Raw genomic sequence first — 20,082 nt, 5'->3', positions numbered from 1 at the left:
TTTTATGATGACGCACAACATAAACCCAGCTCGTTGATACATAATGAAACGAAATATGTTATCTATTTATTTCTGACAAATTTCACTCTGCAAACGCATAATTTCTCAAACGGCACAGAAAATTCACAAAGAATTCTCACATCTTTTCAGTGTTCCGCCACAAGGAAATCATCTTACGGGCGTCTGGAGAAATTGCAGCGAGAGAGAGAGAGAGGAATTTACAGGTAAAAGACAATTGATGTCATTTAATCATTCCCGACCACCAAATTATGATGTTGTATTTTTCGTCTCTGAACAAATTCGTGTGGAAAAGACACAAAACTGATGCAGATTTCGCAGAATTTCTCACATTCTCTCTGTCATGATACAATTTTGCTGACATTCTTTCGTTTGTGCGCTTTCAGGTGGCGGCAACTCTGCGATCGAGTCCATGGAATGTACGGCAATTAATGCGGTATTTGAGGGGAAATGATCACGAAGCGCAGCGCAGAGGAAGAGAATGAACGGGATTTTGTTGTTTTCAGAGAAATGCGCTCTCAAGGAGCAGCTCTTAAGGGTGTTTTAAGAAATGATGGGAAATAAAGAAATGAAAATAAGCAAAAAACAACTATTTTCACTTCCTGATCGACAATCGAGCGTTCTGCTAAAGCTCAGCTCATCGTCTTTTTCTCCCACTCGCGAGCGAGAGAGGGGAGCGGAAACCGTCCAAGTGCACCGAGCAAACAATGGAATTCCAGTTTGGGTGGCATTCCAAAGTGGTGGCCATCTTTGAGAAATATGGCGGCGACAGTCACTTGTTGATCTCGGTGAATAAATTGCAATTTGGCAGCGCGTGAGTGTACTTTGCGTGCTGTTCGTGTGCAGGAAGTTGTAGTGGAGTGTGTCCGCCGTGCGTGGCAATTGGTATTCAGCATGACGGAGTTTTTGCCACTGTGTGATCTGCTGTTCAATGTTATCTCGCTTGCTGGCTACTTTTGTGATATTGTTTTTAATGTTGTCTTCAGTTATGCACTGTATGAGAGTGGCAAGATCATCTATTTCGTCCTCACCGCCACCATTGTCCTATGCTCGCTGATATTGTGCCAAGTAATCATGCTCTCATGTTCCATTTTCTCACGCCTCCCCTGCGGGGTGCATTCCATCGTTGGCTCCCTTTCGGCGCCAAAGTGCCCCAAATGTGTGATCATGGCGTACTAGATCATTGAACCTCTGGCATGTCATGATGAGATGCATTTTGCTTCTTTTGCATTCTTGCGCTTCTCGCCCCCCGAAGGGATTACGTGCACGCGGCTAATCGCTCTCCGTCTCTCACTCTCTCTCTCCTCTCTCCCTCGCAGATCATATCGCTGCGATGGTTCCTCAACAAGGAGCGCCTCACGCAACGCAAGCAGCAAGCGATCACGGCCGCGAGTGCTGGACAGGAGCGGCCGCCGGTGGCTCAGCTCGTGAGGTGGTGCTTCATTCCAAAGAACATCGTCGTGTTGCTGCATTGCGTCCTGGTGGGCATCGTGTGGCGGTACGCCAAGCTCCTGGCGCCCGTGGAGCTGCAGAATGTGAAGCACGAAGTGAGAGATCTGTGCATGCTGCGCCTCATCCACGCCTTCTGCGAAAGCGCCCCCATGCTCCTCCTGCAGTTGCACATCCTCGTGTCCGATCACACTGCACGCGACCTCCTCTCCGGCTCCTCGGCTGAGCTGCGGCCAAAGATCCTGCGCGAGTCCACGACCGTGAGCGGACTCGTGGTGGAGGGCACAGAAGCGCCGGCGATCAACAGCCACGCCTTCAGGGAGCTCAACATTGTGTCGGCCGCGCTGTCGCTGTTCAGCGTGTGCTGGGCTCTGGCCAGCTTCAGCAAGAATGTGCGCCTGCAGAACGTCCATCGGCTCATCCTCACGTGGTTGGGCGTGATCTTCCAGCTCCTGTGGCGCCTGGGCACCATAACGTCGCGCATGATCTCGCTGATTATCTACGGTTCGTTCTACTACTACTGGACATTCCTGGTGATCATCCTGCACTGGGTGTCCATGTTCCTCTGGATCATCTCCCCGAAGAATGTGTTCCACGGCGAGCGGATCTCACGCCTCCGCAAGTGCCTCCTCGCCGCCCTGATCGCCTTCGTCTACGTGTTTGCGTACATCAATCTGCAAGAGGTGAATCATCGCCAGAAGATGGTGATCTTCTACACGGTGATGTTCCTGGAGAATCTGCTGCTTGTTGGACTCTGGATCTTTGGCATCTGGGCAGAGAGACCGGACGGATGGTATTGGATTGTGGTGATCATGCTGTTGACCTTCGCCTCGGGAATCTTCTTCATGTTTCTCTACTATCGGTATGATTTGATGTGAAATTGTGTTTGTGATTAAATGTGAAGATCACTGACTGTCTGTCCTTTGCAGATTCTTCCACATCCGTCGTTTGGGATACGAAGTCAATGGGATTTATCCCTCGAAGCCGTCCATCAACTGTGGCAATTGCTATTGCAATGGAAAGGAGCACGAGCACAAATTCCCACCCAAGATTGATGTGAATTCCAAGAGTTACTATCAAGGCATTCCCGGAGTGTTCAGCTGTCGCTTCATCAATCCCATTGGAATGTGAGTGAAAGAAGGTGCGTTTTGAGAACACATTGCGTCAATAAAATCTATGTCGCTTTTCAGGGCTGCGACAAAGAGGAAGAAAAAGAAACCGACCTCCTTCGTGCCACTCTCGCTGTCCATCACAGAACTGGCCGCCGTTGCGCAGCAGAATGGACAGCCACAGAATGGTCCGATGGTGGTGCCGTTCTGGAAGAAGCAGATCGCAGCTCTGCAGTATGCTGGCTCGAGTGAGAACGAGAGCAGCGTGAGTTCACGCATTGACATCCATCAGAAGCTGCAGGAGAAGAAGCAGAAGCAACTGGCGGAGTTGCAGATCATCGAGGAGGAGATTAAGCAGGGCAAATTGGGTGGACCAGTGCAATCTGTGCCACTGAATGGCAGTGATGGTGGCACAAAGGTGTCTCTGCCCAAGGAGCCCATTCCCAAGGTGAAGAATCACCGAAACATCACACCGCTAGGCTGGCCGAATTCCATGATGACAGACGTGAATGAATCATTGGCGGATTTGCCGTACTTGCAGCAAAACTATGCGGAAAACTATCCGGAAACATCGATGATCAAGGAGAGTAATTTGCCACACATTCTCTCACTGGCGTCCAAGCGAAAAGTCGACTCGCCGAGTTCGTATTTGCATCAGCAGCAGCAGCAGAAGCCTGAGAAGATATCGAAGAAGTTGAGCGACAACTCAGACATCACGGATTCACTGCAGCGACAGTTGAAGATTATGAACTCGAGTGAGAATCAGAGCAATCGCTGCATGCCGCCGCCCTCGTACAGGGGCGCCTACAGCCCTGAGACGGTGTTCAATCGCACGCGCAATTACAGCCGAGGCGTGCCGCTGGAAATGCCGCGTCCAAGACAAATCACCGGCACGTATTGCACGAATCTCGAGGCGTCGTACATCGATAAGGCCTCCTTTCCCTTCAACGTCGTGCCGCCGCCACGAAATCGTGATCCGCAGCAGCAACAGCAGCGCGATCGTCGAGCTGTGCCGGGAATGTCGGGTCAGAGATTTGTGGAGGAGAATGAGAATGAAGTCGTGCTTTCGCCACACTATCTGGAGCGGCCGGCAAAGGGGGCGGGAAAATGTGGCGATGGTGGCAATTTTGCGCCGTACAATGGGAACGATGATAGCTTCCTGAATCACTTGGCGCAGCAAAATGGTCCGTCGGACATTGATAGTCAAGTGTCCTTGCCGCGATCGTACACTTTGCCGCGGGAGTTCAAGTATTATCGACGAAATCGGTCGAAGAAGCTCAAGCAGGAGGACATTTTCATCACCAGCAACAATAGCAGCGATGGTGAGTGGTTTTTTGTGGTTTTGGGCAATTGTTGATGATTTTTGTAAATGTGTATTCTCTTTGGCTTCTTCAGGGGACGTGGACAGCATCGAGGATACGGAATCGGAGCAGAATTACAATATTCCACCGAATATGTGTCGCAATTTGAACTGCAACAATTTGCTGCACGTGAATGACACTGCCATGAATTACCTGAACGATATTCGACTGAGGGAATCTGCGTCGCCGCGCACGATGATGAAGGGTGGCGGCGGAGCGCCCAAGGAGGCGGACATGACGCCGGGCGACGTGATGCGCAACAGGAGTGCCAGCACGTATCCGGAGAGCAGTGCCATGGAGGAGAATTGCCTGCCGGACAGCAGCGGTGGCAACTATTCGAACGCTCTCCTGCGTCAGCTACGAATACAGCTGTACAACGACAGGAAGTCTGGCATTTTCAGGCACGAGACTAAACTATAATTTATTAATGATGAGATTGACGGTGTAGATCGCTTAGATAGGTGTGTCTCTCTTAGGACAATGGAATTCTTTTGTAATCTCCTAAAGTTCAGTATATAACGAATTTTTACGAACTTGTTGGACATTAAAAAATTGTTATGTCGTTTTTTCAGTGCTTTGTTTCTTTTATTAGTTCACTGGCTACTTAGAAAATTACAAAGTTTAGGGGTGAACATCGTCTGTAAAATCGCCCATCAAGTGTGTGTAGTCATCGGTGTCCTCGTCATCTGACGACATGAGCAGCAAATCCATCTTCTTCCTCTTCGCTCGGGAAGAATCCGCATTGGTCTTGACACTGGGGCTCTTCTGGACCACTTCGACTGGCGTGAAGACGATCTCTTCGTCCGACAACTCCTGCACTTCATCGCTGTCGTTTGAATTTATCTCCAAGATGATATCCTGTGTGGTTTCGCGTTGCTCCTTTAAAATACCACCCTTTTCCTCCACCTTCTGTTGCTCCTCTGGTACATAACTCTCCACTTCTATTGCTTTCGCCTCGCTCTCGATCACATCGACGTTTGCAGACTTCTGAACAAGCTTCTCAACATCTGGAGAAGGGATTTTTTCTTCAGGTTTTGCTACTTCCTCAATTTCTTCTCTCTCTTCCTCATCACTGATAACCATCGAATCATCCTCCTTGGCATCGGCAGTGGCCAATTTCATGGGCTGAACCTCTTCCTTGAGAGGAAACTGGAACTCCAACTTCTGCGGATGGATCATTTTGTCCAGATCCCCGAGAATCTCTGTGCAAAGCGCCCTGTTTTCATGCCAAGTCTCCGAATGTTGAGCCTGACTGAACACGTGAACGAGGAATTGACTCTGCGGCAGAGTGATGACGAAGGCAGTGACCAGAAGCTCCTTCAGGAGCAGGAAGAGACACTTGCGACACTCCCTGTTGGCGTACAGAGGACGCTTCTTCGGGTCGATCTCCACATTCTGCACAATAAGCGCCATCGCGTGATCATAGATGAGCTTCATCTGGTCGAGCTTGATGGAACACGAGCTACATCTGATCAATTGGCGCAGGCAAGTCAGAGCCTCGCAGCACAGTTGCTCGTATTTCTCATCATTCAAGTGCCTCTCGCAGTCTTCTTCGCCATCATCCTTGACCGTGTCCTCGCCAAGCTTCCTCTTGAGCCTCTTGGATTTGCTCTTGGCGCCCGTTCCGTTCACCTGAAGCTGCACTTTGACAACGAATGGCTTCGTGTCGCGCACTATTGACGTGAAGAATACTTCAGAGATGTCTTCAACACAACTGGAAGTGTTGACAGTCTTGCACCAGAAGACAAAGAGCTGATAAGTGGCAATGCGGAGAGAACTGAAACGGAAGGGAAAATTCGTGAGGAAGAAAAGCAACAAGAGTAACAATCGAACTCACGTTGATTTGGCTGCACATTTCAGCGACGACAGCAAAATTGAGCAAACGCTCCTGCTGAAAAGCACCATGTTTCCACGCAATCTTCAAGAATAAATGACGTGTTAGGAAAGCAGAAAGACAATCTAAAGAAATTCACTCACATTCCAATAAGCGCCTTCAGCAAATCCAGCACACTTTCGTGCATCAACGGCAGAAGGTGCACAGTGACCACGTCCTCCAGAGTCAGATTATTCCTCGCTGTGTTGCCGAGTGTTTCCACAGTGTTCGAGATGAGCTTCAGAATCTTCACCGGCTGCACAGGTTTCCTCGTCTTGTAGCCGCCAACAAGAGCCACGCTGAAGAAGGTGGTGAGATTCTTGAATCTCTGAATCAAGTTCATAATCCTCTTCAGTGGACCAGCGCTCATGTCGATCTCCGGCAGAGTGAGACTGTCATCTGTTGCCTCAGCCGTCTCTCTTGCAGCCACATTGCTGCCAAAGATGGCAGACAGAGTGTCATAGAGGCTGACCAGGAGTCGATTCTGAAGCCTTCCCCAAGCTTTGTGGTGATTGACACCTTGAACTCCGCCGCCAGACAATTGCTGCATCAGCAAAAGACATTTTCCCGCTTCCAGGGCAAGTCTGTCATCCTCAGTGTCGACAAATGCAAGGATGAATCGTTCAATGCGACCCTGGAGAGGACTGCACTGGCCGCCGTAGTGAGTCAAACACGTCTGGAGACAGAGAAGCGCTGACAAGTGGCAATTCTTCGGCGCATCCACAAGATTCATGACAAGACGCGAGAGATAAGTGATCCCAATGGCTTTCATCAGTTCCTTCGCATCGCTGGACTTGACGATAATCTTCCCCAGCAGATTGTAGGACAGCTCAACTGAGCAGGAGTTCGACACTTGATTCGATACGTCCAGTGAAATGTGCTTCATGAGCGGCGTGAGCCACAAAGCACCGGCCTTGTTGAGATCCTCGGCAGTGCAGTAGTCCAGGAATGTGTTGAGCACCAGGAGACCCTTTGAGTACGTCTGCTCGTCCCTCAGCAGAGTCGTGGGGATTGTGTGGAAAGAGCCCAGAGAGGACTTCTGCGGAAAAAAGCCGGTTAGCGTGAGTGTTGTTTTCATTGCGAAATTTCCTCTTGCTCACCTCATTCTCGAAGTAATTCTGCAGGAAGTACACGCACAAGTCAGGATGCAGATCCTTCAGCTTGCTCAGTAAGCCACCACAAGGATCCATGGTCAGGAAATATTGCAATCCACGGCGCGGCTGAAGAAAATTTCCTGTTGTCACTTTCACGTGGCGGGCCGTCAAGTGGTGGGGAAACAAACCGCAGCGCCGCGTGGCGTACGTGACGGCGCACTACAGAGAAAGGTCACGGAGTGGGGGTGTTTTGTAGAAACAAGTCACAACTTTGTTGATACTCGGCGGCAACGGTGCTCTTCGGAGTGCTTTGCTCCAGCTTTTATCAGTTTCTCTGCCTGAATTTACGCGGTGCAGCTGCGCCCAGTGACACCATGGATCACGAGAACCATGATGACTACGACGAGAGCTTCACCGCCGAAGAGGAGGAGCGGAAGAACTTCCAAGGCGTGATTGCAGCCTTCCTGAACTACAAGTAAACAAAGGGGGTGTTTTTGGCGTGCCAAGGGCACTTCTCACGATTCTTTTAACGGTGACTTTCAGGGTGAATAGCCTGCAGAAGATCAATTCCACCGAGGTGTACTTGAGCAGATTACCGCCTCATCACCAGACAATGCTGAAGAAGTACTCGCAGAACCTGAGGAGCATCCGTGAGTGCATCGAGAGGAACTACAAAGTCATTCGACAGCTCCTCGTGGACGTGAATAAGATCTTCGAGCAACCCAGTGATGTTCCACTCACGACTGGCGATCACAATCATCACGATCCGCCGCCGGTGGAGCTCCATAAGTCGCTCAAGGTGGAAATCACGCTGAAGCTCTTCGCGCGTGACTGGAGTTCGGAGGGCGTTGAGGAGCGCGAGCAGTGCTACACGCCGATCATCGATGCCATCGTGGAGGCTTTCAACCCCAAAGAAGTGTGAGTTGTTTGCGCGCCTCTCAGATGATTCGGCTGGTGAAATGAGAATCTTTCCCGTTCACAGTGACGTCGGCAATGTGCGCGTTCTCGTGCCCGGAGCCGGATTGGGCAGATTAGCGTACGAGCTGGCCTACAGAGGCTACTTTTGCGAGGGCAATGAGTTCTCCTACTTCATGCTCATCGCCTCGAATTTCATTCTGAACAGGTGAGTTGACGAAATGCTGAAGAATGAGCGTGATTGCTGAGAAATTGCTCGCCTTCCGCAGATGTACCTATGCCGATCAGTACGAATTGCACCCCTGGATTCACCAGTACGTCAACAATTCGCGACGCGATGATCAGATAAGGGCTGTGCGCTTTCCGGACGTGAGTCCCATTCAGGCGCCGCCCAGTGGGACGTTCAATATGGTGGCCGGGGACTTCCTGCAAGTGTACAACGATTGGAATGCGTGGGATTGCGTCGCCACGTGCTTCTTCATCGACTGTGCCAACAATGTGGTGGAGTTTGTGGAGAGAATTTACAGGTAATATAGCATCTTATCTATTGCCGCCGTTCCAAATTTGGCTCACTGCCAAACACTATCATTTATTAACTTTCGGGCTCTCACTGATGTCTGGCAAATTGCCTCTCGAGAGTGGCTTTAAAAATTGATTATGGCTTATTGATTCCCACACAGCGGAGTTGAGTGATTGATTGCATGACTTGTTTTGCAGAATTCTGCGGCCAGAGGGGATCTGGGTGAATTTGGGGCCCCTGCTGTATCACTACAGTGATATACTCAACGAGGGGAGCATCGAGCCGACGTACGAGGACCTCCAGTCGGTGATTGAGACGGTGGGCTTTAAGTTTCTCAGGAATGAAACGGGAGTGCGCACAAAGTACAGCCAAAACCCGCGATCTATGCAGCAAAGCGAATACCTCAGTGTCTTCTTCGTGTGCCAGAAGCCGCGCGAAAGCAACTCAGATGAGCCGGAGGAGAGTGAAGGACAGCAGTGATCCGGAGTTAGTTTCTTAAGGACGAGTGTGATTTTTTTCTTCTCATTTTTTTTACTTCTCTCAAAGTCAAAATACTTAACTATCGCCGTAATTGGAGTTAATGTAGCGAACAAAGAGTTGTGGCAGGGAATCCAAAGACGGGGGCGTCGGTTGAACTTTTATGTAGTTGAGGAACATTTGGCGAAGCCGTCGCAATTGAGCCACTCCGATTTCCGCGGGGATGTTCACGGTGAGTGGCGTAGCGCCCTTCTGGTGCTGCGCAATTGATATAATGCCCGGATTGTGTTTTCTCGCCGCCACAATTTCCATGACGATCCCTCGACTTATCTGGTCCAATTCACAGAGGTAGTTTGCCGGGCAAACGGGTGCCTAAAGAAAAAGTGACCAACGGAAGAGTATTTTCATGAACCTAAGCGTAAGATTTTCACAAAAAAATTACTAATAAAATGCGTAACTTACGTTCTGTGTCGATTGATTGGGCGTGGGGAGTTTATTTTCGAACAGCACCTGGTAGATTCCACTGAAATCCAACTCCTGATCCGGCAGAGTGACGAAGAGCGGCGCATCCCAACGACTGGTGCCCTGAGGCTCCTCAAATCTCTGGCAAAGTGCATCGAAGACGGCCTCCGTGTACTGAACATCGGAATTGTCGCTGGGCTCTGAAGAGTCAGGAAGCTCCTCCGACACCACTGGCCGCTGCTGATTGAATGCCTTCGCCTGCACCACCGGCAGATTGCACAGGATTGTGCATTGAGTCACGCGGCCACCCTTCGCCTGGCAATACAGTTCATAGCGATAGCCCTTGATGTAGTTGCTTGCGTCCAAGATCACCACATCCTTGGTGTTCTGCAGGCGACCCACTTCCGATTTCAGAGACGCACGAATGATCTTTTCCTTCTGCGAGTCGGAAAATAGGTCGTTCTTGAGGAAATTATGCTTCCGGCAGCACTTGTTTTCAGACACAACGTGCACCGTGAGATTCTTCTCTTCCCTGAAGAATTTCTCCAACTGCTGCGCTCGCGTGGTTTTCCCACTACTTGGGATGCCAGAAAGAATAATCAGGGGCATTTTCCCGGCCGAGAAATAGTGAAAATCATGAATTTATTGCAGACGTGTAACAGCACATTATCACAAAATGTAAACAACAAAGTGAGGTTATGAGAGTTTAAATGGCGGGGGCGGACTTTCATGAAACGGCAACGAAACATTTACCAAAATATTACTAAAGCACAAGTTTAAGCAGCTGAAAGCAAAAACTTACTTTGCAAAAATGACTTTCTCAAGAATATCATTTACCTTTTTCTCATTTGTCATAAATAAAGAGCCACGCATTCGTTATATGTTTCACGGATTTGAATGAGAGAAACACTAGTGCAATTATGCACCGCGGCGCTGTAGGCGATCTGTCAATTTTTTATCAGCGCTTGAAAACTTGTTTGCATGCGCTTTTCTGGTGCCACAAATCTCTTGAAAAGTGCATAAAATGACCGAAAAATCGGCAGAAGGTGAATTTGATTTGGAGGAAAAGCTGAAGGAACACTTTCATCACACGACTTTTCGTTCGAAGCTGCAGAGAGATGCGATAAAAACTATTTTAAAGGGTGAGTTTTGAAAGGCAAACAAAATGCATCCGCGATGGTTTTGTCAATTCTGCGTGATGCTGAATTTTGCCCTTTTCAGGCAAATGCGACGTGTATATCTCAATGCCCACGGGATCTGGCAAGTCTCTGTGCTTCCAAATGCCAGGAGTGCTGCAGGAGAACAAGATCACTCTGGTGTTTTCGCCACTTTTGGCCCTCATCAAGGATCAATTGGATCACTTGGCGAAGTTGAGAATCCGCGCAGAGTCGATCAACTCGAAGATGACGATGAAGGAGCGCAGCGATGTCTATGCGGACATCAAATCCATGAGGCCCAGCATCAAATTCCTCTACATAACGCCCGAGTTCGCCGCCACGGGAGCCTTTTCCGAGCTCATCACGCACATGGTGAAGTACAACAAAGTGGCGTACTTTGTGGTGGACGAGGCGCACTGTGTCTCTCAGTGGGGACACGACTTCCGGAAGGACTATCTGAAGTTGGGCGAGATCAGGATGAAGTTCCCGAAGATTCCCTGGATTGCTCTCACGGCCACGGCGTCGCGAGAAGTGGTGAAGGACATCATCAAGAATCTGCGCTTCAGGGAACCCATGGCGAAGTTCATGACTCCCTGCTTCAGGGAGAATCTCTTCTACGATGTGATATTTAAGAACTCCATCAACAACGACTTCCAACACCTCAAGGAGTTCATTCTGCAGTGCAAGGAGGGCGATAGTGACGCTGTTCCCTGTGGGATCATCTACTGTCGCACGCGCGAACAGGTGGAGCGTGTGGCCAAGAACTTGACTGACTGTGGACTCGTGACATTTCCCTACCACGCGGGCCTGAAGCCGGCCGACAGGATAACCACGCAGGAGGAGTGGATGACTGGAAAGTATCCTGTGATCTGTGCCACCATCTCCTTTGGTATGGGCGTGGATAAGTCTGCTGTTCGCTTTGTCGTGCACTGGGACATCCCGCAGAGCATCGCTGGCTACTACCAAGAGTCCGGCAGGGCTGGAAGGGATGGCAAGAAGTCCTTCTGTCGACTGTATTACTGTCGCAGTGAGACGAATTCGGTGGAGTTTCTGCTGAAGCAGGACATTGGGAAGTCCAAGACGGACGATAGACTCGAAAAGGCCAAGCAAAACCTCAAGAATTTCGAGAAGATGATCAAATACTGCGAAACCACTGAATGCAGACACAAACTGTTTGCCGATTTCTTTGGGGACAAGCCTCCGAAGTGCATCAATCGGTGCGATGTGTGCAAGAATCCCAAGCAAGCTGCTGCTGCGCTGGAGAAATTTCACTCTCTGTCCGCCACTGGGCGAATTGGGGGCTCCCTGTCGTATGACTACGACAATTACAGTGAGGATTTGTACGAGGGAGGACGACAAGCGCAGAAGATGTTGGAGTCTGAGTACTCAGACAGTGATTCCTCGCCGGCGAATCGCGAAATGAAGGCGAAGAAGGAGCGAATTAGTCTGATTCAGAAGCAATTTGCCGCCAGGAAGTTGGCAGCGGCGAAGTTCTTGGAGAAGGAACAGCCCACGGCGAGGATATCTCGCGTGAAGCACGCCATGAGCACGGAGACGAAGATCGTGGGACTGACAATAACGCTGAGGGAGAGCTATTTGAGCATGATTGCCGATCTGTTGAAGAAGAACTATGAAGCTGGCCAAGAGGATGAATCCGTGCCCAAGACGCTCGTCTACAGAGACTTTGAGGATATCAGCGTTGAGCTGGAGTACGAAGCATTCACGTCCAACAAAGTGATTACGTTGTACAGAAGATCTGCGGCCAAGTTGATGGCGAGTATCAAAGCATCAACGGCTGTCGGTGAGTTTTATCAGTCATTTAGGAGCTATGAGCCAAAGAAGAGAGAACCTCGCGGTGGTGAATCAGGGGACATTGCCAAGAGTATAGAGGAGAAGGAGAAGAAGACAAGTGTGGAGAAGAGAAAACCTCGAAAGTCCCTCAAGAGAGACTATATGAAGCAGACTTCGCTGATGAATTTCTTCGAAAGCAGTCAGAAGAGTGGAGAAAAGGAGGCAGAAGAGGAGCCAGAAGACGATCTGCAGGAGGTGAAGATGGAACTTGTGTCGGAAGATGAGGAGGAAGCAGATGAGAAACCTGTTGTGCCTTCGCTGACTGAGTTGCTCGAGAAGATCAGCAAGCCATTGCCGAAGGGTGGTGAAGAGATGACACCAGAGATGCAGCAAAAGAGGCCTCTTGAGGACGATGCTGGCGATGTGAAGCCTGAGAAGCGACACAAGTATGATCTGCCGATTGAGATATCGCCTCAGACGCAGGAGTATCTGGATCAGGTGGAGAAGATTGAGAAGAAAGTGGTGCAAACGCCGTCAACTGCCAAGGAGGAGAAAGTTTCGCGGGATGAGAAGTACGTGAAGGCGCAGAAGAGCAAATTAGCTGAACTCGTGGTCAGCTACTTGATGCCATACTACAGAGAGAAGCGCTTTCAATCCAAGGATGTGTTTAAGAAGCTCGCGAAGCACCTTTCACACAAATTCTACGAAGCACGTGCAGGTAAATGACTTGTTTTGTCTTCTCCACTCTTTATCGCATTGCTTGAATGTTTTCATTTGCCTTTTTTCCCCTCAGATAAATCAGCAATTAAGCGTACTGTGGAGGATATTTTTAACAAGACACCAATCATCAGGACGGAGAAAGATTTTATGTGAACGTGGTGAGTGTTTATTTTTTGCACATTTATTTGTGAGAGAGAAAAATGATTAAATCGTCGCTTATTTTTTTTGTGTTTAATACGGCGGCTTTTCATTCGGAATGTTACTTGTAAATGCCCTGAATTCGGGCGTTCTTCTTATCAAACGGACTCCTCAAGTGGCACGTGGCTTTGTGTCGACGGCCCATTATGTCGATCTCATAATTTCCCGTCTTGAGGAACTCATCATCCATCTTTTCTCCGCTCGGCTTGCGAACATATCCTTGTCCGATTGGCTTTCCCAGCGTATATCCGTACTCGCCGCGTCGCAAGTGACCCACAACTTCGCCATCTCTGTAGATTGCTTCGAGTCCGTAGACGGGAATCTGCAAGGGTGAAAATAATGGTTTAGTTTTGGATACCAGAATGCCTACAGTGTGCAGACGAGAGAGTTTACCTTCTCCTCAAGGGTGAAGAAAGCCAATTTCTTCTGAATTCCTTCGGCGCGTTGCTTGTCAATGGCGGCTTTGCCCTTATAATTGCCAGTTTTTCTACACGTGAATCCCAAGTTGGCCTCAATTGGCGAATCGTCGGATCGCAGATCGAATCCCCACAAGTGATATCCTTTCTCACTGCTCAGCGAATAGAGAGATCGATAGCCGGCATTTCTCAGTCCCAAAGGCGCTCCTGCGTCCATCACGGCATTGAAGACTTGCTCACAGATTGCTTGTGGAATGTGCAATTCGTAGCCTAATTCACCCACGAAACTCACGCGCACAACGCGCACGTTTTGCGCTCCGGAAGGAAGTTTTAGCTTCACGATGGCTGTGCTATTCGGTGGCAGATTGTCATTGCTCAGATCGTAATCTGTGAGCTTTTCCAGTATGTCGCGACTGTGGAAGAGAGAAATGGAGTGCAAAAGTGATTTCATTTCAAAGTCCGTGTGTGAAAATGCTGGTTCAGTTGTTTGCAAAACATCAAACAAAATAATCAAAAATTACTACAAATAAACATCCTCATAAATAACGACAGAGTAATTACAACAAATATCTCAATCACACATCACTTTCCTATTCATCGCTTGTCTTTATCAAGAATTATGAATTCTGCGGAGACGCTTTCTTATCGCGTAAACATAAACTTATCAGCAAATTTTAATAAATACAAAAACAGAGGAAAATCCACTTGGGGCAAAACAGTTTCTCACCTGTTTCTTCCTTGGAGCGAAAGGACTCCCAAGTCTCTCGTCACATCGGTGATTTGTGCGCGGAATGCCTTGTCCAGGATGGCCATCTTCAAATGGCTCACAGAGTGATAGGCTGACGCGCCTCCGGCCACAATGTAGTATCCTGGACGCTTAAGGATGGGCGCGTGAGGCTCACCGATGCCCGAATCAATTATGCTCACCGTGACGTCAGCCTCAACGCCGCCGCGATCGTTGAGGGCACACGTGTAGATGGTTCTTTAAAATGAGGAGGAAGAGATTCATTTGGGGCACTTTTCAACACACTTGCCTCTCTAACTTGTTTATGGGCTTGGCTGTGTCTCCCGTGAAGAGGTACTCGGCCGCCTTGTCGGCGTCACGTCCTGTGAGGTAGATTTTGCAGAAGTAGCTGAGATTGAAGACAACAACGTTATTTCGGCACGCTGTCGCCTCCTCTTCTATCTGTGATTGGAGAAAAGTGGTCAGCAGGGGCAAGAAGAGTGCGATTTTGCGGATGATTTACCAGATCGTGGTTCTCTGAGAAGCCAAAGTGGTAGTCCTTCTTCAGCTGCTCCTCGTACGACGAGTCGAGCGCCTTGGAGTGGCCGTAGTTGCCGTACCAATCGTAGAGAGGAACTTTGGCGGAGGAGTCAGTGAGAAAGTAGCCTGGTCGCTCCCATCCCTGCTTCTCCTCCATCACCGCGAAATACTGAATCATTTGGCGGTGGAAGGGGTCCTGGAGGAAGTTCCTGCCTGCCATGGGCTGATCGTAGGGAAAGACGATGGAGTAGTTCTTCGCGTAGCTCTCGTGACTCCTCTCTCTGGCCCAGTTGTGATCGCGCGTCTGCTTGGGCAGGAAGCGCGTGATGCTGTAGGGGAACATGTGAAGACTGGGACTGCCATTGATAATCCACTCCGCCACCTGTTCTCCACAGCCGCCGCCCAGCATCATTCCCGCCGAATTGTAGCCACACGTGTGGAAGAGACCGTCGAGTCTCGGATCCCAGCCCATCAGCGGCTTGTGGTCGGGTGTAAAGGATTCTGGGCCGCAGATGGTGCTCTTGACGCCGGCGGATTCAAAGGGTGGACACAGCAGGGCGGCGCCCTGGTAGTTTGACTCGAACACTGTCCAGTCGAGATCATAGAGGCCGAATTGGAAGTCCGCGGGCACTTTGTCCAGGAGAATGGGACAGTTTTCGTAGCCTCCGAGACAGATTGATTCGCCTTGAATGCGAAAGTACACTGAGAAGTCATGATCGCGGATGTTGGGACGGCCCTTGACTCCATCCATTGGCTCACTCACGATGTAAGCGTGACGCATTGGCACCAAAGGCAGATTCACGCCGTATTTCTCAATCACATCTCTGCCCCAGACGCCCGTGGCATTAATCACGGTGTTCGTCTTGATGGTGCCGTAAGGCGTGACGACTCCACGGATGTCCTGCGGCCCGAGAAATCCCTGGCCGACCTCCAGATCCAGCACTGGACACTCCTCAAACACTTGCCCGCCATTCTTAACGGCCTGCCGCGTGAGCGCCGTGCAGAGCATGGCGGGATCAACAACACCGTCTCCGGGCGAATACAGGGCGCCCGTGAAGGCCTTCTCGTCGAGCAGAGGGAAAAGTTTCTTTGTCTCATGCGGATCCAGAATGTGACTTTCAACATCGAAACACTTGCCGATTGTTGCCAAGCGTCGATATTCATCCATTCGGACATCGCTGTGCGCTATGAAAATGCCACCATTCATTATGAACCCTGGATCAAGTCCGGACTCTGATTCGAGACTCAAGAGCAGATTTCTCGAGCTGGCCAGCAACTGAATCTCCACGTCGTTCGGCCTCAGGCGCCACACAAGTCCAGCCGTGTGCCATGTTGTGCCGGACGTTATTTTGCTCCTTTCCACCAGGACAGCCTTAATGCCGCGCTTAGTGAGGTGATACAGGGCGTGACATCCCGCCGATCCTCCACCTTTCGAAGAGGATTAATAATGCACAAGTGTGTCAGTGAGCAGAAAAAGGGAGATTCGTTCACGATGAAGGATTTACCGATTATAACAACATCTGCACTGTACGGAAGGATGTGATTCTTCCTCTCGTACGAGGTGCTGGTGGAGGAGAATCTCTGCGACACGGCACTCAAGGAGAACTTCTTTGCCAAGGAATATCCTCTGAAACGGATCATATTTGACCCAACAACTGTAAACTCTCTATTGATATATTTTCCACTAGCAGAATCGCGAGGAAGTGATGAAGCAACTTTACACTTTTTCGATGATTCTCCTACTGAAGCTATCGCAAGAGTGCCTGATGCTTTTACAATCCGCAAGACCTACATACATGTAGGCTGTGTGGTGATGTGGGGTAACACGGGGCGCTGGTGCCACGATCATTTCCCATACTGATGAACTCGACCTGAATTGTGTGATAACCTTCCCTAAAAAAAGGACTGATTGTGCTCGCGCGGCTTCTCGTGCCAATATTCCGCCTGAGTCAGTAACGCTTGTGAGCAATGCACAAGAACAGGCTGACGAATAAGCATCCCAGTTCGTTGGGGGCACATCCCATAGCGCGCCTGATAAGGGCTCTCTTATATTGGCATGAACGCAAATTCTGGTATCGTCAAAATAGCCTCAGCATTTTTTGCGTGCGCTCTTAAAGTGATTCTCGAACAGCACGTTTCGCATTTTGCCAAGCAAAAACAGCCCCTAATCGCTATGTGTTTTCTGAGACATCATCAAACCTCTCGGCGATCCAGTTCAAACTGCCGGAGATGGATTTTTGCGCATTTCGTAAACTGCTTTGTGCCTCCAGATAATCCACTCTATTTGTGGCGAAATTGATCAAGTTTCCAATTGACCTAAAGTGCTTTTATCACATTTTGTGTCATTCGCCAAGCGAATTCATTTATACACACATTTGTATATTTGTGCACATTTTCCCGCAATTCAGCGAGCAAACGTTTCGCAAATTAGATAGCATTCATAACAAAAAGGAAAAGACTGCGTGCATTCACTAAGTGATAACGAAAGGCGAAAGAGAGTATTGAACTCTCTATAGCGAAAAAATTTTAATTCATTGAATGTCACTATTTTATTCAAATTTACACACTTTTTGGATGCTTTTAAAATTTAATTTTATTCGTTCGGCACCCAAGCTGGTGGTGTAGGACGAAATACAGTCGTTTCTTGCTCTTCGCGTTTCACTGGGGAAAAAAACATTTAAAAATGAGTATATTTTTTTGAAATTCTGAAAGCAAAGTGAAATGATGATTCATTTGTTGATGTGTCTTACCGCGACCACTATTTGAAGCGTCCGATGGAGCAACTGAAGAACATAATAAAAGAGTAATTAAAAGAAAATTTCAGAATATTATATTAGAGTATTATTATTATTATACCTCCGAAGAGTAGCAAAGCCAAAAGGGCCAACGATGTTGCGAAAAGTAACTTCATTTTCCTGAAAATTCTGTTCCTTTTAACTTTCCACGTATAGAAAAATTCACTTGTGAGTTGCTGAAAATATTGCTGCTTTTATATCAGCCGTTGGCATTATTGCTTTTTACAATCAATATTTTATTCTAATAGACTTATAAAAAAACACATTTAAATTATTCAAGCAAATAATTGATTTGCCTTTAAATCTTTTTTTTAATTACATTTTACACACGAAAAAATACAAATAAATACTTCACTATTGAGTCATATAGTAATTTTCAAGCTTTTGCTTTGAATCCTTTTAATATATTTTTAAAAACAAGGTGGAAAATCCAATGTCTGATGTTGTACAGGATATGTACTTGCTGTGCTGAAATTTATTCGTCAGCTTACGATTTTTTATGTGATTAATGTTCGCTTCAGTTCATAACCAAAACGGAAATCGGATACGTATTGAAGAATTTATAGGAATGCATGGAATTTATATGAATTCCCTGGAATTACAAGGGATTTTTAGGAATTTTTAAGGAAATCCTCATAGCATTTTTTATTTCTTATGACATCCTCATTATTTCCACAATATGTTTCATCCTCGAGAGGTGATAACTTATGATTGATTTAATTAACATGCAGGGAAATGTCCAGTGACAAGACCTTATAATTTACAAATTACATTTACATGTAATTGTTGAACATAAATAGAACTTAGACAACATTAAAATTTGCTACTTTACGTCTTTTAAGTCGTGATGTGGGGCAATAAATTGACAGCAAATATTCTAAATAAAGAAGAAAAATTAATTCATTGAGAAATTGTCTCTTTTTTTACAATTCGTCCCTAAAATTGACAGTTTTTGTATGCCTTTCTAATTAACATTTATTCCCTTAATTTCCATCAGGTATATAAAATGGAGGAGGATCTTGGCGATTTTGGCGTCTCTCTGCAAAAGATAATTTATGAAAAAATTTTTTGAAATGCTAAAAGCAAAGTGAGAGAATAATGAATTTAATATTATGTCTTACCGCGGAAATTAGTCAAACTTTCCGATGAATCAACTGAAAAACACAAAAAAAAGTAATGGAAATAATTATAAAAAATTTTGGTGTATTAATAAAAATTAGAAATTTTGTTACCTCCAAAGAATAGCAAAGCCAACAGGACAAACGACGATGCGAAAACTAAGTTCATTTTTCTGAAAATTCAGCTCCTTTTAACTTTCCACGTAGAGAAAAATTCACTTGTGAATTGCTGAAAATATTGCTGCTTTTATATCAGCCATTGGCATTATTGCTTTTTTTCACTCAATTTTCAATTCTAATAGACTATTAAAAAAGGTATTTAACTTACTCAAGCAAATAATTGGTTTACCTTTTGAAACTATATTTCTTTATAATATGTCTTTCCAACGTCGCAAGTTCACTTCTTATTAGACAAACATTTCTCTCTGAAGGTTTTCCAAAAGACATTTGCAAAGAACCGCGAGATCAATTAAATAAAGAATTGCAAGTTTTTAAAAACCTTTTAATGTATTTTCGCAAAAAAGATGCCTCTTGGTTTAGCGCAGGTTTATTGCGGTGAACAGGGTGGAAAATCAAATGCCGGATGATGCATAGGATATGTACTTGCTTGTGCTCGACTCTCTATAATAATAAAATATGCATAAAATTTACTCGTCTGCTCACCATAACAGCATTTAAAAATTATTTAATGTGATAAACTTAATGTTGTGTCTCACCAACACGCCATCCGTCTGATTGAGCAACTGCAGCTACAAAGGATTATTTTTAGCACAAATAAATATTATTGTGAACATCATGTTACCTCCTAGAAGGAACAAATCCAGGACAGCAAATATTACTGCGAAAAGAGTCTTCATTTTCTCAGAGTTCAATGCAGTAACTTTAGAACAAAATAACTTTGAACACATTGTAGAACTCAGAAAGTCTTTTATGTGGTTCGAAATTTCATTAGCAAGTTAATTTCAATTTAAATATGTAAATACAAAATTCTATACAACAATAAGGAATAATTGAATTCCTTTTCAAATTTCTTAAAATTTTGCATACTGTTAAGTTTTCGAAGACTTATATTTTTTATTCAAATGCATTTGTAACTTTTTCACACTGCAGCAAGTTGAATTTGATTTTGTGTCTGAGTAATCTTTGCGTGTCCATTCACATTTCCCTGAACTTCTTGCGTTTGCTTTTGCTTGTTGTCTACATCTGATTGAGCGCCGAATGCCGAGAATAAATTCTTATACGGCATCCCTGATTAATTGAATAGAAAATGATTTAGTTCTATTAATTTATAAAGTGTGTGAATTCATAAAATACTTACTGAACACGAAGCAGTACAAGAAAAGTG

At 46.8% G+C, this 20,082-nt stretch overlaps 6 protein-coding genes and 1 long non-coding RNA gene across 7 annotated transcripts; 3 read left to right on the top strand and 4 right to left on the bottom strand.

Annotated features, from left to right (window-relative positions):
- The first annotated feature begins 774 nt into the window (after positions 1-774).
- Positions 775-4,508, top strand: LOC132264760 (uncharacterized). Its single transcript, XM_059765078.1, has 5 exons — positions 775-1,086; positions 1,338-2,329; positions 2,397-2,594; positions 2,658-3,898; positions 3,972-4,508. Exons 1-5 carry the CDS (start codon positions 913-915, stop codon positions 4,355-4,357), a joined length of 2,991 nt encoding a protein of 996 aa, XP_059621061.1. The 5' UTR covers positions 775-912; the 3' UTR covers positions 4,358-4,508.
- Positions 4,493-7,057, bottom strand: LOC132264761 (proline-, glutamic acid- and leucine-rich protein 1-like). The gene is made up of 4 exons (XM_059765079.1): positions 6,911-7,057; positions 5,915-6,849; positions 5,775-5,855; positions 4,493-5,714 (listed from the first exon to the last, which is right to left on the bottom strand). The coding sequence occupies exons 1-4, from the start codon at positions 6,998-7,000 to the stop codon at positions 4,559-4,561; spliced, it is 2,262 nt and encodes a 753-aa protein (XP_059621062.1). The 5' UTR covers positions 7,001-7,057; the 3' UTR covers positions 4,493-4,558.
- Positions 7,058-7,144: 87 nt separating this feature from the next.
- On the top strand, positions 7,145-8,819 carry LOC132262909 (carnosine N-methyltransferase). The gene is made up of 5 exons (XM_059762400.1): positions 7,145-7,379; positions 7,448-7,822; positions 7,887-8,027; positions 8,089-8,346; positions 8,537-8,819. Exons 1-5 carry the CDS (start codon positions 7,279-7,281, stop codon positions 8,817-8,819), a joined length of 1,158 nt encoding a protein of 385 aa, XP_059618383.1. The 5' UTR covers positions 7,145-7,278.
- A 75-nt stretch (positions 8,820-8,894) lies between these two features.
- On the bottom strand, positions 8,895-9,973 carry LOC132262917 (protein KTI12 homolog). The gene is made up of 2 exons (XM_059762413.1): positions 9,279-9,973; positions 8,895-9,188 (listed from the first exon to the last, which is right to left on the bottom strand). Exons 1-2 carry the CDS (start codon positions 9,885-9,887, stop codon positions 8,895-8,897), a joined length of 903 nt encoding a protein of 300 aa, XP_059618396.1. The 5' UTR covers positions 9,888-9,973.
- Positions 9,974-10,262: 289 nt separating this feature from the next.
- Positions 10,263-13,129, top strand: LOC132264764 (ATP-dependent DNA helicase Q5). Its single transcript, XM_059765082.1, has 3 exons — positions 10,263-10,420; positions 10,500-12,944; positions 13,020-13,129. The coding sequence occupies exons 1-3, from the start codon at positions 10,303-10,305 to the stop codon at positions 13,097-13,099; spliced, it is 2,643 nt and encodes an 880-aa protein (XP_059621065.1). The 5' UTR covers positions 10,263-10,302; the 3' UTR covers positions 13,100-13,129.
- LOC132264763 (sarcosine dehydrogenase, mitochondrial) lies at positions 13,106-16,525 on the bottom strand. Its single transcript, XM_059765081.1, has 6 exons — positions 16,330-16,525; positions 14,808-16,252; positions 14,604-14,746; positions 14,288-14,542; positions 13,538-13,973; positions 13,106-13,466 (listed from the first exon to the last, which is right to left on the bottom strand). Exons 1-6 carry the CDS (start codon positions 16,463-16,465, stop codon positions 13,206-13,208), a joined length of 2,676 nt encoding a protein of 891 aa, XP_059621064.1. The 5' UTR covers positions 16,466-16,525; the 3' UTR covers positions 13,106-13,205.
- Positions 16,526-18,461: 1,936 nt separating this feature from the next.
- Positions 18,462-19,792, bottom strand: LOC132264779 (uncharacterized). The gene is made up of 5 exons (XR_009468548.1): positions 19,540-19,792; positions 19,454-19,486; positions 18,852-19,358; positions 18,741-18,773; positions 18,462-18,658 (listed from the first exon to the last, which is right to left on the bottom strand). It is a non-coding gene; the product is annotated as an uncharacterized LOC132264779 (long non-coding RNA).
- Between the last annotated feature and the right edge of the window lie 290 nt (positions 19,793-20,082).

The sequence above is a fragment of the Phlebotomus argentipes genome, unplaced genomic scaffold (genome assembly GCF_947086385.1).
Source record: "Phlebotomus argentipes unplaced genomic scaffold, Phlebotomus argentipes genome assembly contig_2, whole genome shotgun sequence".
NCBI classification, from domain to species: Eukaryota; Metazoa; Arthropoda; class Insecta; order Diptera; family Psychodidae; genus Phlebotomus; species Phlebotomus argentipes.
Note: the sequence above shows the minus strand (reverse complement) of the source record. Positions and strands in the feature narration are given on the sequence as shown.

What these genes read in the sequence shown, in the direction of transcription:
- LOC132264760 (XM_059765078.1), top strand. Translation starts at nt 913, where the DNA reads ATGACGGAGTTTTTGCCACTGTGTGATCTGCTGTTCAATGTTATCTCG. An exon ending in TTCATCAATCCCATTGGAAT is followed by an intron (nt 2,595 to 2,657) that starts GTGAGTGAAAGA and finishes GTCGCTTTTCAG; the next exon opens with GGCTGCGACAAAGAGGAAGA. An exon ending in CAGCAACAATAGCAGCGATG is followed by an intron (nt 3,899 to 3,971) that starts GTGAGTGGTTTT and finishes TGGCTTCTTCAG; the next exon opens with GGGACGTGGACAGCATCGAG.
- LOC132264761 (XM_059765079.1), bottom strand. Translation starts at nt 7,000, where the DNA reads ATGGATCCTTGTGGTGGCTTACTGAGCAAGCTGAAGGATCTGCATCCT. An exon ending in CTGAAGGCGCTTATTGGAAT is followed by an intron (nt 5,856 to 5,914) that starts GTGAGTGAATTT and finishes TTATTCTTGAAG; the next exon opens with ATTGCGTGGAAACATGGTGC. An exon ending in AAATGTGCAGCCAAATCAAC is followed by an intron (nt 5,715 to 5,774) that starts GTGAGTTCGATT and finishes CTTCCGTTTCAG; the next exon opens with TTCTCTCCGCATTGCCACTT.
- LOC132262909 (XM_059762400.1), top strand. Translation starts at nt 7,279, where the DNA reads ATGGATCACGAGAACCATGATGACTACGACGAGAGCTTCACCGCCGAA. An exon ending in GCAGCCTTCCTGAACTACAA is followed by an intron (nt 7,380 to 7,447) that starts GTAAACAAAGGG and finishes GGTGACTTTCAG; the next exon opens with GGTGAATAGCCTGCAGAAGA. An exon ending in GCTTTCAACCCCAAAGAAGT is followed by an intron (nt 7,823 to 7,886) that starts GTGAGTTGTTTG and finishes TCCCGTTCACAG; the next exon opens with TGACGTCGGCAATGTGCGCG.
- LOC132262917 (XM_059762413.1), bottom strand. Translation starts at nt 9,887, where the DNA reads ATGCCCCTGATTATTCTTTCTGGCATCCCAAGTAGTGGGAAAACCACG. An exon ending in CCAATCAATCGACACAGAAC is followed by an intron (nt 9,189 to 9,278) that starts GTAAGTTACGCA and finishes CTTTTTCTTTAG; the next exon opens with GCACCCGTTTGCCCGGCAAA.
- LOC132264764 (XM_059765082.1), top strand. Translation starts at nt 10,303, where the DNA reads ATGACCGAAAAATCGGCAGAAGGTGAATTTGATTTGGAGGAAAAGCTG. An exon ending in GATAAAAACTATTTTAAAGG is followed by an intron (nt 10,421 to 10,499) that starts GTGAGTTTTGAA and finishes TGCCCTTTTCAG; the next exon opens with GCAAATGCGACGTGTATATC. An exon ending in ATTCTACGAAGCACGTGCAG is followed by an intron (nt 12,945 to 13,019) that starts GTAAATGACTTG and finishes TTTTCCCCTCAG; the next exon opens with ATAAATCAGCAATTAAGCGT.
- LOC132264763 (XM_059765081.1), bottom strand. Translation starts at nt 16,465, where the DNA reads ATGATCCGTTTCAGAGGATATTCCTTGGCAAAGAAGTTCTCCTTGAGT. An exon ending in TCTCAGAGAACCACGATCTG is followed by an intron (nt 14,747 to 14,807) that starts GTAAATCATCCG and finishes CTCCAATCACAG; the next exon opens with ATAGAAGAGGAGGCGACAGC. An exon ending in TCGCTCCAAGGAAGAAACAG is followed by an intron (nt 13,974 to 14,287) that starts GTGAGAAACTGT and finishes TCTCTTCCACAG; the next exon opens with TCGCGACATACTGGAAAAGC.